The 18,505-nt window shown below is 35.3% G+C and overlaps 1 protein-coding gene across 1 annotated transcript in view; it reads left to right on the top strand.

The window, feature by feature from the left end:
- The window catches only part of MMRN1 (multimerin 1), a 57,549-nt gene extending 50,696 nt beyond the window's left edge, over positions 1 to 6,853 (top strand). Inside the window, exons 7-8 of the mRNA XM_059172789.1 lie at positions 4,576 to 4,728; positions 5,979 to 6,853. Coding sequence (XP_059028772.1) covers positions 4,576 to 4,728; positions 5,979 to 6,400 — 575 coding nt within the window. The 3' untranslated portion in view covers positions 6,401 to 6,853. The remainder of the gene's footprint in view (positions 1 to 4,575; positions 4,729 to 5,978) is intronic.
- Positions 6,854 to 18,505: the final 11,652 nt, after the last annotated feature.

Below are 18,505 nucleotides of genomic sequence, written 5' to 3'. Positions count from 1 at the left end.
ATATTCTTTATCCCCAGGGGAAAAAAATAAGGTCTTAATGATGAAATATGACTAAACAATGAAAATACCAAATAAAATTAAAAATACATGTAAAACACACATAAAAATAAGAACGAAGGAGAAAACATCAATATAATATGCTGCTTTATTTTATCCATTGAATATCTATTGAGTAAGTGTTGAATGAGCCCTGAGAAAGATTGAGTAGACAGAGTGGTAAATTCAACACACTTCCTCTTCTTACGGACCTCATGCATTACACAAATAATTATAATAAATAATGGCAAATATTAGCAAAGGCAGAGTGCTTTTGAAAATGTAGGGAGCTCTCCAATCAGTTCAAATTTAACATGAACATTTATGAAATATAGAAGTAGGATTAATAGGAAGGTGTAACTTGAGCATTTATTAGGGTCCAGAAAGAACAGACCAGAACGAATTGAAGCTTATGAAACATTCCAAGATAATGGCAAAAAAAATTTAGTCATGGTCAGAGCAGGGAAATGAATATTGAAGGATTAGTTATGCCATTTGCACAAGATAGTAGAATGTCGAGTTAGCAGAACTGTTCAACTAATTGCGCCGACCTCTACCAAAGAAAATAAATGGACTGGAAAGAGTTTAAGAATTCCTGAAGCCCAAGGTAGGGGAGAAGCTGTGAAAAGTTTGCTTGAGATGATTCCTTGTCTCTAGAAAAACATGCCAGTGACTCCATAGCATCAAATTCTACCTGGTCTTTGAGAACTGTGGGAAGGGATAGAGTGTTGGATTATATATCATCATCTACTCAATCTTCCAATGATTTGCTCATTCACCTTGTTTTTAAGTTTTTATTTTCACTCCAGGTAGTTAACACACAGTATTATATGAGTTTCAGATGTACAGTATGGCGACTCAGCAATTCCTTACATGACCCTGTGCTGGTTTATTCATCTTTAAAAAGACATTTTTGCACTCGGTATGTCAGGCACTGTGCTAATTAGCAGTGACACGCCGTGTAGTCGAGGACCCAAGCCCTGACTTCGAGAAAGCTCACAATCTAATTGGAAATCAGGACATGGGAGCAATTACAGTGGAGTGCGATAAGTTCAACAAGAGAACTTCTGTGCATCTGACAATAATTAAGAGAATTAACGTAATTAATTCTATTGATGGGGATGAGAGAAGATTTTGAAAAGAAAATGATGCTCTTTGGGGGTCTGATCTTTGTTGTTAATTCAAGAAAAAATTGCCTTTTGAGACAAATATGTGCAGGAACTTACAAAGGTACCTAATCATTTTTTAACTATTTTAGTAATAAAGTAAAAAATGTAAGATGGATGATGTACCAAAGTAGATTTTAGCCGATTGTATATTAAAATGTAAATAGTTTCAATTTGATAAGTCAATGCCAATCAGTCTTGGTTGTTATAAAGCTCTGTGCTTGACACTGGTCCACTAATATTTTTATCAGTGATTTAGATGAACACATAAAAAGTAAATTTGGAAATGATGAAGTTCATTAAAACATCGTGTACAGAATTAAAACAAAGAACAGTTTCTATGGACAGGTGATAAGTCCAATAAGATAAATGTAATTCTTGGTAATAATTGCAAGTTCATGCTAAAATGACTTAAATAAATGTGAGATTTTAGATAATTTCAGTGACATCAAGGCATAGAAGACCTGCTATGATGCAATGTAATATAGGTGCAAAAATAGGCAATGAACACTTCATGTTTATATAATGTTAACAGAAGTATAAGGTCATTTTATTTCAGTATAAGGTCATAACTGGCGGTTGTTACTGTAGCCTGCTCTAATCAGTCTATTCCTAATACATCCAGTTCTGGGAGCCATAGGCATAATTTTATGTGTCATAATGTGAATTATTGAGGCAGGGACTTGGAGACCAGAGATATCTAAAATATCAAAGAAGGCAAGAAAGGAACTTAAAACACATGTGACAGAAGAAGGTGCAGACCAGTGTGCGAAGCACCCTGAACAGGAATTCGGAGGGTACATGAGAGGAGCCCCAGCAGGCAAACCAGGTGTATTTTCAGCAAGTTTGAGCTACTACAGTGATAGGAGACAGCAGGCCCCAAGCAAACTCAAGTGAACCCTTTCTCCAGATGAATGACCCTGGAATAAAGGGCAAAATGGCATCCTCTAAAAGTTGGAATAAAGAAGTTGGAATAAAGGGCAAAATAGCATCCTCTAAAATGGCTCAAAGAGAACAAGGAAACACCCCCTTCCTAGAGGTAATGGAATAGACAAAGGAGAAAGATGAAAAGTGCATCCTAGATGTTAAATAGAAGGCAAAGACCCTGGTCATATAGAATCAACATAGAGTCAATAGCAATACAAAAAAAAAAGTACATCTGTTTGATCCCTGTTTCATGCATGGGGCAGTCTCCAGGTGAGAGTGCATTTATAAGAAAATGGGAAAATAAGAATTATAGAGCTAATCAGATAGCATAAATAATTCAGTGTGCCCCAGCTCCCCTGCACAGTTGATTCATTCCTAGTGAAACCCAGTAATTGAAGGCCACCCTGTGATTCAATCACTGTGCTAGATTCAGAAAACGTGAAAACAAATGAAGCCAGTGCTTTGACGTCAAGAATTCACATTTCCATAGGCATTAGAGAATCACTGAAGTTTGTAAAGTGAGGAAGAAATGGACTAGGTTTTAGAATGATAGCTAATAGTGAATAGAGGGGTTTAAGAACCTATTCACTTGGTTGAGAAAAGATGTTAAAGAAAATGTAGGCCAGTTTGAAACATTTTGAAAAGCTATTGCATATATGTAATGTTTTCCATATGTATCTTAGTGAGAAAAATAGTGTATGGAATATTGCAAAAGTATATCAAAATAATATAAACTATTCTTTAATTACTAAGTAATATATATTTTCTTTGAAAAAAAAATTTCTAATACCGGCATGTAGTTTGGTCACAATCTATGTGAATTTGAATTATTTAAACATGAAGCATAACATATATGAAACATTTACAGATCGCATTTCTTGAGAAAAATGTTAAACCAAACAACCCTAAATTTAAGTCATCAACAACCCGTATTTTGAAATGAGTGAATTGTAAACTGTTCAAACTTGTCACAAGGTAGCACCATAGCGGTAACTGTGACCAACAACCTATTCTTCCCCAACATTTTCTGTTTTTACATAATGATGTATGATGTTTATAACCATATTCACAATTTAAGGTTTTCTAAATAATTGAAAATATTCTATATCTAATGTGTGAACTGGATCTTGCTACCTTCAGTAAATCAAATTTGTCCGGGGATCTATCTCATACTTTAACTACTGTCTAATATTCCTTAGGGAAAAGATACCTATAATTTATTTAACAATGAAATGGTCATTTAGGTGTCTTAGAGTTTTTCACTAATGCAAATGATGCCATAAAGAACATTTTTAACAGTTTTCTTTGTATACATAGGCAAGTATCTCTGGAGTATATATTCTGCCAGGAAAAATTTCTGGCTTTGAGCAAATGAACCTTCTTAATTCTGATAAATATGGTTAAATTGTTCATTCTGAGCTTCTAACAATTTAAGCTCTAACCAACATTGTATGAGAATGCCCATTTTCTTCATCACTGGATATCTTGTATCTTTTTGAATGTTGACGCCTGATAAAGTGTTGGTGGTAAAAATTTATTATTCCTTAATTTGTAGTGAAATTGAATAAGCTTTAAAAATTTTAATGAAATTTTGCATTTTTCATTCAGTAATTGGCCAGTTCATATCATTTGCCCATTTTTCCAGTTTTTTTTTTTTCCCACAGTCTCTTAGATTGGTCAGAACTTTTCATGTTTTAAATATTATCCATTAGATCTTTGTTTCTGTCAAAACATTTTTCTCTTAATCTGTCACTTATCTTTGACCCTGAACTTTTGAACCTTATCTTTGAAACTGAACTTTTGAGCCTGCAACTTTGGTTGCAAATGTGTTTTAATTCTTATGTGGTGAAATGTCAGAATTTTTCTCTACGGCTTTTGGATTTTTTGTTTTGTTTTGTTTTGCTTTGAGTTCTCCAAAATTTTAAAGCTCTACAAAGATATCCCTTTTACTTGATCATAATACAATCATATAGGTTGTTGTTTTTGCCTTTAGCATTTTTGTACATGTGCAAAGTATGTTTTTATGAATATTCAGTTATGTGTATTCAATAGAATACACCGTGTATTCAATAGAATACTTTTCTTCTCCAACGGTTTGTAATATTACCTTTATCATGTATCACTTCCAAATAGATCTAAATCTGAGTCCAGTTACCCTATTCTGTTCTACAGTTAACTAAAATCTTAACATTTTCACATAAAGAAGTACAGTGGATTATCCCCACTTAGACTATCACAGGATGATCCCCACTTCCAAGACGTAGTTAAAGGAGCTCGGAGACTTGAGAGGTTTGTATGAAGTCCTGTGACTACATGCGCAGCCAGCCTGCGCCCGGGACCCATTTTTCTTATTTCTCCTTCAGCATTTTTCCCATTCTGTCTCAAACTGTAAGATCGAGGAGAAAATAGGTCACCTTCACCCTCTTTTATCTGGACTCTTTTTCAGCAACAGAGGAGTATTCAGACTGTAGCAGGTCCCCATGCCAGAATGGGGGCACGTGTATAAATGGAAGAGGGAGCTCAGTCTGCGCCTGCCGACATCCCTTCACCGGGGACAACTGCACTGTCAAGCTGGTGCAAGAAAACGCTTTAGCGCCAGGTACGAAAGCACATGCGTCCTTGGATTGGCTCGCTATCCTAAACAAAAACGCTTCTTGAAAACGTTTACCAAGGAGTATTTAAACCAGATTAATCTGGACTCGTGAGGATTAGTTCCTTTTGCCTCTGAAATTTACTGAGTAACATACGTGATTTACAAGTGGAAATGTCGGCCGGGTAAATCCATATTGATGTACACTTGTTGACGTTTTCGATATTGATAGGACAGAGGCAGTCTTTTTCTTTTCCCGGGCAGCTTAAAAGAAAATACAGATGCATATATGTGATGGGTACAAACTCCTTCTCCTCAAACAAGCTGATAAAGAAATAGATCTTTGATTCATATCACATATGATTTAAATGAAGCTTTAAAAAGTAATTAGCAGCGCGTCTTCCATGAAGGTTAAGCTAATAGTGTCATTTTGACTGGGTGAGGACTGTTAGAACATGCTCAAAAGTACTGAGTAAAACAAAAAGCCCCCCCCTTGTTTTTGCCCATTCACCTTCATAAGTATTGTTTGTTATAAATTAACTTCAAGAGTGTACCATTTCTGAATTTTTCATTTAAAATTTGTGCAGCATTTAAAATATATTTTCTTTAATGACCACAAAAACATATTTCAAAACAGCCTTTCCTTAATAATATGCTGCATAGCAAAGAGTAAATTTTTTAGTCTATTATTTGAATCTCAGCCTTTGTAAGTACATTTGGCATTAATTACCCAGAAAATTGCTTTTGTCTACTTCTCTGTACTGCCTATGATTGCATTTGGTTTCCATTTTAGCCTCTAGAAACTGTTTGACAAGATGCTGGAAAAATTGTTTCTACATCATGTCAGCTTCAATTCCTACAAGGGGCTTTAAAACGTTCTGGCATACCATAATAATCATAGAGTGCTTTGAATTCCTTTATCTCTGGAGAGATCAAAGCAACATGCAAATTAATCTTTGAGGCATTTCTATGAGGGATCTATCAAGCGCTTTTATCATTCCATCTTGATCTGAATGGAGAAACTGAGGCTCACAGAGAGCAAATGATTGCAGGTAATTCAGCCAAGAGAAGAAGCAAGCATCCAGACACTTACACCCTTGTTAAAAATTTGATGAATGACCTTGGTTCCTTCTGTGACCCCTTTTTGGAACTGTGATAAAATGATAAAGAAATGAGAAAAGACAAAGCATGATAAAAAAAAAAAAAAAAAAAACATATACCAAAACATGAAAACCGACTCCCTTTTTTTCTTGTAACAGATTTTTCCAAAGGATCTTATAGATATGCGCCGATGGTGGCCTTTTTTGCATCTCACACATATGGAATGTCGACGCCTGGTCCTATCCTATTTAATAATTTGGACGTCAATTATGGATCTTCATATACACCAAGAACTGGAAAATTCAGAATTCCTTATCTTGGGGTGTATGTGTTTAAATATACCATTGAGTCATTTAGTGCCCATATCTCTGGATTTTTAGTGGTTGATGGAAGAGACAAGCTTGCGTTTGAGTCTGAGAATATTAACAGTGAAATACGCTGTGACAGGGTTTTAACTGGGGATGCTTTATTAGAGTTAAATTATGGGCAGGAAGTGTGGTTACGACTTGTAAAAGGAACGATTCCCGCCAAATTTCCCCCTGCTACAACATTTAGTGGTTACTTGTTATACCGTACATAAATTCGTATGAAAGACAGACTATCAACTTTCTTAAGAAGGAGCCAGTGTTTTATTTATCTTTGTCTGCACATCTGTTCTGTTTTTGTCTTTTCTACATGAAATGAAAATCAGCTTCTTTTTTAATCTGAGTAAGGCTGTAAATTTGTCCATGTCATAAGGTTATTTGAATATCTTTTGAATAACCTGTATACAATGAAGTTCTTGCTTCTAATGAGATTTAGAGGCAGAGAAAGCAAAGTGTGTTTTAACAAATATTTTAACATAATGGTTCTTATTCTCTCATGTTAAGTCATTTAACATAAGGTAATCCGATTAAATGGCAATCATTCAATTTTGTCAGTCACAGTAGTCCTTCCAATAAAATGCTTACCTCTTGTTATTCACTATGTATATAAATATATAACATATATTTCCTAAACTCACAATTCAAATAAATTACTCAAAGACCAAGAAGTGTTGTTGTTTTTTAACTTTGATTTTAACTCTTCTCTATTGGGTTGATCAATTTTATGTGTTAAAATTTTCATTTGTAACCAAAATTAAGAAAATTGCATTCGAAACTTGAAATACGCTTAACTATTTTTCTCTGCCTATAATAGAGAGGTTAAAGTAATAACTGACAAGTTGTTGAACATTTAAGTCGATGTCTGAGCATATGTAAGTGGGTCTTTTACCTGCACCCATTATAGAATATCTACAGGGAAAATAAAGGCTTCCTCTAGAGAGTATCTTTCTTTAGCAGCACATGCAGGCCTGCTCATATTCTTACAAAGAGCACATAACCTTCCAAAGTAATACTACAATTTATGGAATGTTCACTATGTCCTGATTCTCTTCTAAGGAACTTACCTGTAGCATCTCACTGATTCTGCACAAAAACTCTTACAAAGTGGGTATTAGTATTATCATTTTTACAGCTGAAGAAACTGAGACACAGAGAGATTAAGGAATGGACCACGCTCCATGACTAGTAAAGACTGAGGCAGGATTTAGAACAAGGCCAGGTCTCCTCGGCAGCTGTCACACCTTGTCCATTTTGCCTCCAACAGACCTACCACAATTTATGTAAAAATTTCTTTAGGTTGTTTATAAAGTTTTATTACAACAACATTGCAGCGAATACCCTTAAAGGTACATTTATTACATATTTGGTAAAGTGTTTCTGAAGAATAGATTCCTATAAGTAGGAGTGAAAATAATAATGAAAAAGAATTTGGGGGGCACCAGGGTGGCTCAGTGGGTTAAACCTCTGCCTTCAGCTTGGTCATGATGTTAGGGTCCTGGGATCGAGCCCCACATTGGACTCTCTGCTCAGTGGGGTGCCTGCTTCCTCCTTTCTCTCTCTCTACCTACCTATCTGCCTACTTGTGATCTCTTTCAAATAAATAAATAAAATCTTTAAAAAAAAAAGGATTTTGGCATGGCAAGCATTTTTCATGAATTAACTTTTTTGAAGATTCACTATAGTCCTATGAATCACATATTAAACCTATGAGATACACTTTAAGTAATATCATCATCTTTCCACTGCTGGGAAACTGAGGCACACAGATAAGCTTCTGGGATAAGCTTTTTTTTTTTTTTTTTCATTTTGTTAAGTACTGTCAAATCACCCTTGAAAAGTTTGTGCTGATCCACAGTTCCATTTTGCTCATGTGGAAGAGTGTTCTTTATTCCCTATACATCTTCATCAAAATTCACAGCTTTTTAAGTAATTGCCAATCTTGTGAAAATGGTATTTTCTTATGGCAGAAGCTTGGAAAGATTTCAGATTTGACAAAACTTGAAAACATATCTCCATACAAAGACTTGTACGTGAATGTTCATGGGAGCTTTACTTGTGATAGCCAAAAACTAGGTACCCCTTACATGTCCAGCAACAGAAGAATGGTTAAGCAAACTCTAGTATATGCATATACTAGACTGCCAAGCAATAAAAAGGAATCGACATGCAACAACATGTATGAAACTCATAATAATTAGGTAGGAGATTTTAAACTATAGCCTGATAAAAATTGGTCAACCCTGCAGAAAAGTATGGAGATGATTTTTTTTTCTCTAATTGAGATATAATTGAAAGTTTACCTAACATTCATCACCTCACATAGTTATAATACATTGTTTCTTTAATGATGAGAATTTTTTCCCCTTATGTTATGTTAGTCACCATATAGTAGAATACATCAAAAACTAGTGATGAGAACTTTTAAGAGTTACTCTTTTAACAACTTTCAAATATACGATTTAGTATCATTAACTTTAGTATTGCCCATTCGAATGTCTCATGTTGAACTGAATTAGTTGACAGAGCCTCACAGAGTAATAGACTCAGGCTACAAGTGGAGGCTTGGTGACTCACAACTTCTATTCTGTTATGTATACATGTGTTATTTTCAAAAATATTTGGAAAGTTTTGATAGTTTCTTTAGTCCCTGCCTAAAATTACATCACAATCTAAAATGTTTCTATTTTTTCAAGTACTCATAGATTAAGCAGAATTTTTGTCTTACAGATATACTTTCAACATAGATTCCAGCGATATCAATGTACTTTAATATTAGCAGAACGGGGTGCCTGGGTGGCTCAGTTAGTTCAGCATCTGACTCTTGGTTTCAGCTCATGTCATGATCTCAGGGTCCTGAAGTCGAGCCCTGCACTGAGCTCCGTGCTCACTGGGGAGTCGGCTTGAAGATTTTCACCCTCTGCCCCTCCCCAAACTCACACTCTCTCTCTCTCTCAAATAAATAAATAAAACCTTAGAATATTAGAACAGAAGGAAGTTAACCTCTTGACAATATTTGTCATTGCCACGCACAATTTAGTTATTTGATTTCATAATTAGATAATTAAGAACATTTAGCATGAAATGATACTTTGGTGTTTGGAATTTTATTTATTAATACATTTTTTTAATTTTTGTACATATTTTAGAAATACACAAATGACAAATTACTACCAATAGCAAAGAGCCATTGTAGCAACTTTTAAGTTGCTGTGATTTGTTAGCCAATTTTTTTAAATCCACCCAAAACAATGAAAAATAACTAATTTAGTAATATATTTCTACTTGTCATAACCAAACTTACCCATGTGAAAAAAAAAATACAGCACTAAGGTTTTCTCGATTTCTCCTACGGAGACAGAGACTTTCATGGATATTATTTTGTAGTTGAATTCCAGAGCTCTTCTCTGTTGCCAGACCTTCCTGCCCAGCAAGCTCCTAAAGTACAGTAGGACCCTAGTTACTGATGACAATCTCATATCCATTCATTCATCAATTATTGAATAAATACCTACTTTGTGACAGGCAGGATAAATCACATTTTTTAAATAATATAAAAATAAATATCAAATAAATCAGTACAGACAGATGCTGCATTTGAAATACATTATCCAGACTCATGCTGACATTTATTACCACTGAAATCATGAGTAGCTCTGTAAGGATGGAAAATGTATCTTTAATAACCATACCCTCCTTTTTCTGTGTCTCTGACCAAGTTTCCACTACCTCCTTTGGATCACTCCAGGAATTGAAGAAGTTTATATTCAAAGCCAGGTGCACCTAAACTGCTCTTCCTTACTCTCTTTCATCAGTCAGAACTGTTACTTTGGAAGAATGAGCTAATATCATTTGAGCATTAAGAAATGACAATTTAAATTTATTAAAATAAGCTATGTTGATTTTCAGTTGACTAGTCTATTTTATCTCCTTAGAGGGGATTGTTTTGTTATTGTTCGTTTGTTTCAAAATTTAAATTTACTGAATTAACTGAATTTCTAATTTGTAGAATTTCAGCTACATTATATATAAATGGTATTTATAGGTTATACATTTCTATTAATATTACATATGCATTCAGTTATATAACTTAAAATTTTCATTGATCGAATACATCTAATGTAAATGTATATATGTATCTAATATATAAATTATAATGTATATATTTATAAAACAAGGTTTAATCACATGCTTTTCATTCAAGTCTATACAAAATGTATAGACAACCTGGTACTTTTTTTTTGTATATGTATATGTATTTTGTAAATGTATAGACCACCTGGTACTTTTTATAAAAATTGCTATTACTGTCAACTTTCCATATTAAAAACTAGCTGAGTAGTATTCTTCATCTTCTTAATCTTCATCAAAGGCAATCTTTAATTTAATAAAATTTTCCTTATTATTCAAACCTATTCCTCTATCCTCTATCCCAAGGCACATGCAAGACCCATTAAAGCAGGAATGATAAGCCTGGCCTTCTTAGACTATACATTTATTGGGTAGATTTCCACTGTCAGAGGCAAAGATGTTTGTTGCCCCAGTGGTTTCAAATCCAGGGTTTCATCAACAAGCTGAGGAGTGTTCTAAAGCTACTTCCCTTGAGAGCTTTTACCACAGCTCAGTGAGAATCTTCAATGAGCTATATTGTGTTTGTGTTTAGGGAAAACAACAACAAAGTAGTGTTCATTTCTCTGGGCTGACATCCTAATTAAACAATTCCAAACTCTGGAAAAAGTCCAACTTTTGGAGTTTTCATTACTTTTTCTCATGGATTGCTTCACGAATTGATAAAGGCTTTAGTCAAGACGTTTTACAGTTACCAAGTGCTGAATGTAGTAATATTTAGAATATTTTAAGATGTTATTTCATTAATTTAAAAAATATCAATCTATAGCAGATCCTGTTGAAGTCTGATTTCTTATTAGCATCAAGCAAATACTTGTATCATCGAGCTACTGACAATCACAGGGAAAAATGCTTCATGACACAATCTAGGAGTTGGTGCATTTTGTTTGTTTGTTTTTAATTTTCAGTGTCTTTTCAGGGTATCTGAATAAACTTGTATTCAAACATTTATTTAAATTTCTTATTTTTTAGATTAAAAAATACTATATCAAATTCATTCAAGTTAAGAGTAAGAATACTACATGACACAACCCAAAGGGTGGGTATTTTTATAAGTACTACATAGTATAGTAGTACTATACTATGCTTACTTCAGCCACTAATGAAAAAGCGACTCACTAGATTTTTCTTACCAGGACACAATTACAAATAGTTCCTAAACTTTTTTTTTTGTAATTTATTTCCCCTCATTTATCTTTGCCACCACCATCATTACCACTAAAGCATTTGATTGTGCATAATTTTTATAAAGTGGACCTCATATGTATTCCTTTATCTCTATGAAATCTGTAGATTAGGATGACAGTAATGTGTCAGAAAATATGCAGGAAAAATTCACTTATTTATATTACCTAGCCATTTCCAAAAATGACTTGAGGTTGCTAGACGGATAATACATGATAACAGAGATACTAAATTTTGACAAAGATAGTGGCTACTTACATACCAAATATATGTCAAGATCACATACTTTTTAATTCTAATTTCTTAGATATGTTCACATGCACTGATTTTCATGATTTATCACAGAGTTATCTTGCTGTTCACAGAGAATATCCCACAGAGATGCCTCCCTCAGTCTCAAGTCCTCTCCCTTACTCCCTCTCCCATCATTGCAGATTTGCTATTTAATGAACATGTTTAGATCTCTTTAATCCTGCTGAGGAGCCAGCTAAATAGTGTGGAAATTATTCTGTAGGTGAAATTTAAAAGACCCTCCAGAGATCGCGTGTCTTTTTAATGCAACTTCATTGCCCTTTCTGAATCTTGTCATTAAAGCTTTTGAATGAGAATTCTATTGCATACACTCTAATTCTGTTTCCTTTAAATGGTCAGCACACTGAGAGGTCATCAGTGGGTTTTAGTTTATTACACAGCTTTCTCTATATTCACAGCAAACTCTGAACTTTGCCCCCCAACACCCCACAATGAATGGAAGCAATAACCAAAGACGATCTCGGCATTTCTGTATCGTTTTGGCTTCTCTTTCCCCATGTGTATACTCAAAGTAGAACATGTTTGAGAAAACAACACCATCTACCTACCCTAAAGACTTTCTTGAATATCATTTAAAAATTAAGAAATACATTGTAGATATCATGGAGCAATATTGATATCTGAAAACTGATTCTGTAGTCTGTTCTGAAAAATGGACAGACTTGAAGATGCCTATACAGCATCTGAGAGTTCCATGAGGCCCACTGTTAAGGTTTTTGACACTGCAGTTAATGGAAGTTCATTGATACTAGTAAATGCACAGAACATGCTAGGAGAATGGAAAGAAGTAAATGTCTTAAATTCATTAATTAAATTTTAGAAATGTAGAAAATTTTCTAGGAAAAATCATTTGATGCAAACTAACGGAGACGTACTTGATTTTGTAATCATCAATCCTAAACTATTCCAAATTTTCTCTTTTTTTTAATCTAGAAAATTAAAAAGTGACATCTGTATTTGGCTAATTTTATTTTTGTTAGAGGTTTTAGGTCTAGGATGAAGACATCAAATTTTCCTAAAATGCTCTCATTCTGAGCTGTGACAAATAGCTACTACATGTCCTAGATATAACCTTAATATATTCATGGAGTTTTGTCAACAAGATACATCTTTTTCACACCAGTAGAAACATTATCTTGGCAAGTGGCCTTGTGAAAAAGCTATCTGCAGTAGGGCCAGTTACCACCTCAGGGAAAATGATCACTTTCAAGAGTAAAGAATTTGGCAGAATTTATTCTGCCATTCTCTTTTTGAAATGCACAAGACCCCCAGTTACTAATCTCCCTTATATCACTATAGCTATATCACTTATATCATTCTCTACAGAGAGAGTGAGTGCATAATTGGGGGTTGAGGCAGAGGGAGAAACTCTCAACAACATTCCCTGCAGAGCTTTGAGACTGGGGTGAAGCTCCGTCCACAATTCAAGCGCTGAAACCAAGAGTCTGATACTCAACCGACTGAGCCATCCAGTCTCCCCCAGAGGAAAATTATGATAGGGAAATTACTGTTTATACTTACCCCAGCTGCCATTTTGAAAACCTGTGAATTTGTCTTGAAAAACTGTTAAGATACATACTGCCCTTTGGACTTTGTAGAATGCTATTCTCTGAATAATTGTAACACTAGCCTCACAAACTAAGAAGGAAGAGGAACACAAATTATTCCTTATCAAGCAAGGGCAAAAATGAATGACTGGGACTTCATCAAAATCAAAAGCCTTTGCACAGCAAAGGAAATAGTTAACAAAACCAAAAAACAACTGACAGAATGGGAGAAGCTATTTGCAAACGACATATCAGATAAAGGATTAATATCCAAAAGCTATAAAGAACTTATCAAACTTGACACCCAAAGAACAAATAATCCAATCAAGAAATGGGCAGAGGACATGAACAGACATTTCTGCAAAGAAGACAACTAGATGGCCAACAGACACATGAAAAAGTGCTCAACATCACTCAGCATCAGGGAAATACAAATCAAAACCACAATGAGACACCACCTCACACCAGTCAGAATGGCTAACATTAACAAGTCAGGAAATGACAGATGCTGGCAAGGATGCAGAGAAAGGGGAACCCTCCCACTTGTTGGTGGGAATGCAAGCTGGGGCAACCACTATGGAAAACAGCATGGAGGTTCCTCAAAAAGTTGAAGTAGAACTACCCTATGACCCAGCAATTGCACTACTGGGTATTTACCCTAAAGTTACAAATGTAGTGATCAGAAGGGGCATGTGCACCCAAATATTTATAGGAGCAATGTCCACAATAGCCAAACTATGGAAAGAACATAGATGTCCATCAACAGATGAATGGATAAAGAAGAGGTGGTATATATATACAATGGAATACTATGCAGCCATGAAAAGAAATGAAATTTTGCCATTTGCAACGACGTGGATGGAACTTATTTTGCTTAGCAAAATAAGTCAATCAGAGAAAGACAATTATCATATGATCTCCCTGATATGAGGAATCGGAGAGGCAATGTGGGGAGTTTGGAGGGTAGGAAAGGAATAAATGAAATAAGATGGGATCGGGAGGGAGACAAACCATAAGATTCTTAATCTCGTGAAACAAACTGAGGGTTGCGGGAGCGGAAGGGGGTAGGGAGAGGGTGGTTGGGTTATGGACATTGGGGAAGGTATGTGCTATGGTGAATGCTGTGAAGTGTGTAAGGCCGATGATTCACAGACCTGTACCCCTAGGGCAAATAATATATTATATGTTAATAAAAATATTTAAAAATTATTTAAAAAATTACTCCCTATCTCCCAAAATTCTTTGTGGTTAATGTGTTCTTATTTTTTCTTCTCTTGTTTCTTAAAATATGGCAAATTGTCAGACAAATTGTCTAACAAGAGAGGAGCTTAACACCCCATACATTTTCTTTTAGTAGAATCCCATGCTTTTTCCTAATCCTAATAACATGATTACCAGTGTGTTGTTCAGCATACTTCTTGAAGTCCTATGAAGCAGCTCTGTAAATTATAATAAAAGTCATGGATGAAGAAAGTCGGCACATTTTTTTAATAAAGGAGCTTAAGCTCCAGTAATGGGATTGCTGAGTTTCTACACAGACATTGCTGCTGTGTAAATGTAAGAAGTTAGGAAATTTAGACTTTCTGTGTTTTCAGAGCTCTAAAAGTGAAAAAAAAATGCTATAGATTTTATTTTTTAAAAGATTTTATTTATTTATTTATTTATTTATTTATTTATTTATTTGACAGACAGAGATCACAAGTAGGCAGAGAGGCAGGCAGGCATGGGAGGGGGGAGCAGTCTCCCCGCTGAGCAGAAAGCCTGATGCGGGGCTCAGTCCCAGGACCCTGAGATCATGACCTGAATGGAAGGCAGAGGCTTAACCCACTGAACCACCGAGGTGCCCTACTATAGACTTTTTTTTTTTAATTTTTTAGAGTAGTGGCTTTGAAATGAATCTGCACTGAATTTAGATTCCCCTTAATATAAAGTAGGTTCTGCATAAAAATTGATCAGAAAATGATTGTAGTAGTACAAACTTCTCTTTCTCCAAAACAGCTCCTAAAAGATAAAAGAAAATTTCTACCTGAGATAAAATTTCATCGATTTCACCTGCATCTCCTTCAGAAAAGGAGAGAATGCTGGTAAACAAATATATTTTTAAAATAACTGTGGAGCCTGGGGTGGGGGGATTTTATAAAATCTCAGAACAGATATCAGAGGCACATTCTTCTGATTTTCCCTTCCTGAGGTAGAATACCATCCAAGATTAAAATGATGGTTTTTCAGAATGAATGGAAAGATACTCTGGAGGTTACCCTATTTTGTTTTCCGAGCCTTTAGTTGGAAAAGGTAAAGAAATAAGAGTAATTCTTTTCCTTTTCAGTCCACTTTACATCTTACTTTGACCTCTACATTCACTCTCCCGGGCCCCACATCTCCTCAGGAGCCTCTCAAACACGGTCATTTACCCAGTGACCCGGATGCTTCAGGTGTGACAAATGGCATTTGCAGTACCTGAGAACTAGCCAAGACCTAATTGCCTCTCCGCAGGTCTCAAAGGCAGGAACTTGTATTCATTTCTTCCCCCACATCCACTCCTTTTCTATGAAAGTAAGCCTCAAGGCAGGAGATCACCTTCCCATTACCCAACAGCTTGATTCTCTAGGTGAGCCTCTGAAAGGCCGCAGAGAAGGTCTGGCCTTGCTAGTGAAAGGAAAAGCTTTGGTCTTTAAGTTTCATGATCCCGTTTCTTTTGTAACTCTGGTCTCCTCTTTCTCCTCCCCCCTTGCCCTTCCCCCACCCCTCTGCCTCCCCGGTTTCCTTAGGTTTTTGTTTGTTTGTTTGTTTTTGTTGATCTAACTGCCTGGGTTTTCTCTGCGTATCTCCCTATTCCTCTTCTACTCCCTCCTGTCCTTTTTCCTTCCCACTCTGCATTTCTTACACAATTTCCAGTAAAGCATCATCTAAAGAATGGACAGATTATAAAACCCTGAGGGTCATTTTGTCACGTTTATTTTTACCCCATATTTTCTAAGGTCCAATAATAATTCAAAATACTCCCTAGGCAGTATTATGTTTTCAATGATATTTATTTTCATTGTGTACAGTAGTGAAGCAGGCCCTAACTGTATTTTCTTTATGAAAATACTACTGCTAATGTGCTGCTCATAGAATTCTATAGCTATCTAAATAAATTAAACTGTCATCTGAGCAGTATATTCCAAAGAAATAATTTAACATCATTATTTACAGATTGCATCCAGTTTAAACATAGATGATATTTTACTTACTAGGTGAAATATTTGCCATGTGCAAAAAATAATGAATGACCAAAAAAAAAAAAAAAACTGTCTCCATAAAAAGCAATAGCTAACTTTATAATTGAGTAATATGAACATAATACAGAACTAAATAAAATCATCTATTTATTTATTTTTAAAGATATATTTATTTATGTTAGAGAGAGAGTGCACACGTGGGGGGAAGGGCGGAGGAGAGAGAGGAAGCAGACTCCCCACTGAGCAGTGAGCCCCACTTGACTTGGTGCTGATCTCAGGACCCTGAGATCATGTCTGACACTTAACCAACTGAGACACGCAGGAGCCCCTGAACAAAATTATTTATAATAATGGCTGAAGAAATCCTTGGGGTAAATTAGCCACCATACAAAAAGAAGGTCCCAGTCAAAAAATTTGTTCCTAAGTATCAGAAACCTTTTGAGTGTACAGCACTCACATTATTGAAAATCACTACATTTCAATTGATGAAGATTAAGCATGATGAATGCTTGATTGTCTCCGATGAAATCACATGTGCTGACAGAACATCTGTTACAGCCTCCCTTCTTGTTATTTTATTGCAAATTTACAACTTACTGCAATTAAAATAACATGATTAAAATTATAGACATTTTGAATAAAGGATAATTTATAGACCTCTCTAAATAATCAAACCTACTTTGCAAGTGACTGAAATTTTAAAAAAGAAAAGATTTCTGATACCCTATACATATTGCTTTTCATGACAAAGAAACACTGGTATTTAGTATTTATATTCAGCATAGCTACTGCAGAAATTTAAAGAAAGAGGGGGAGAAAAAGAATCCTAGAATCAGAAATCTGAAATACCTACTTATTATTTTTATTAAAGCCACTCTACAAGGCTTTAACATTGTTTTTTCTTGATCTTTGCAATTTTCACAAGGTCCAGCCCAATGACCAACATATAGCAGGCATTTATTTAGTATTTGTTTACTGAATGTTTGATTTTAGAAATAAATGTATGAGTGAAGTGTTCATAAGACATATGTTTTCATTGTTCACAAATATATCATGTTGCCTAAAAAGTAACTTCAACAGAAGGATGCCATAAAAATTACTTAATTTTTATACACAGGTGTGTGAAATAGTAAAAGTCATATTAAATGTTTATAAAAAACTGTCTTTTCCCTGTAACTGCAGTTGCCTGTAATCATCTGTCTGTTCAGTATAACAATTAAATTAAATCTGTGGAACTGGATCAGATTCAAATAGAAGCTTGTAAGAATCACTTATAAACTTCAGTTTGACTGTTTGCATGTTGCTAAAACTTTTTATTTCATTATTTTCCCCTACATCAAATGTTCTGAGATTGAGGTGCCAAGATCATCAGGTATTCCTTGCTTAACAAGGTCAGAAACTTGGACAGGGAAACTAAAGGGACCTCCTGAAATTCCACTTTCTTTTCCTCCTTTCCCTGCCTCTATTCTTGCCAGATTCTAAACCGCTGCCTCACACGCATCTTATACAATAAATAATGTATGTTCTCCCGGTAAAGGTCAGAGATTTAATAATTTCTTTGGAGGCTTCCACAACAATAGATAACATCTAAAGAGTGACAGGGCAGAGTCAGCATGAACGTTTTCCAAGACTGACTCACCAGGATCCCTGGCTCCAGGGCATAAGTGGCTTAAGAAGAACACCTAAACACTTGTCTTTGTTCCTGGATGCCTGAGAAGACAGGTGCACCAGACCACTGTCCTCAGTAAAAAAAAACCCAGGTCCCACGCAAAGAAGAGACTCACCCTTCTTTCCTTTCTGAGTCTCCCAGATACTCTGTTTCTATACTCTCTCTGCATTTTTTAATAAACTCCACCCCCACTTCCTCTCAAGTCGTGTTTGATTTCCATCCTGCAGAAAGCCATGGACCCTCTTGTCTGGTCATGCCGGC

The sequence above is a fragment of the Mustela lutreola genome, chromosome 1 (genome assembly GCF_030435805.1).
Source record: "Mustela lutreola isolate mMusLut2 chromosome 1, mMusLut2.pri, whole genome shotgun sequence".
Classification (NCBI taxonomy): domain Eukaryota; kingdom Metazoa; phylum Chordata; class Mammalia; order Carnivora; family Mustelidae; genus Mustela; species Mustela lutreola.
This window is presented reverse-complemented; position numbering and strand designations above follow the sequence as displayed.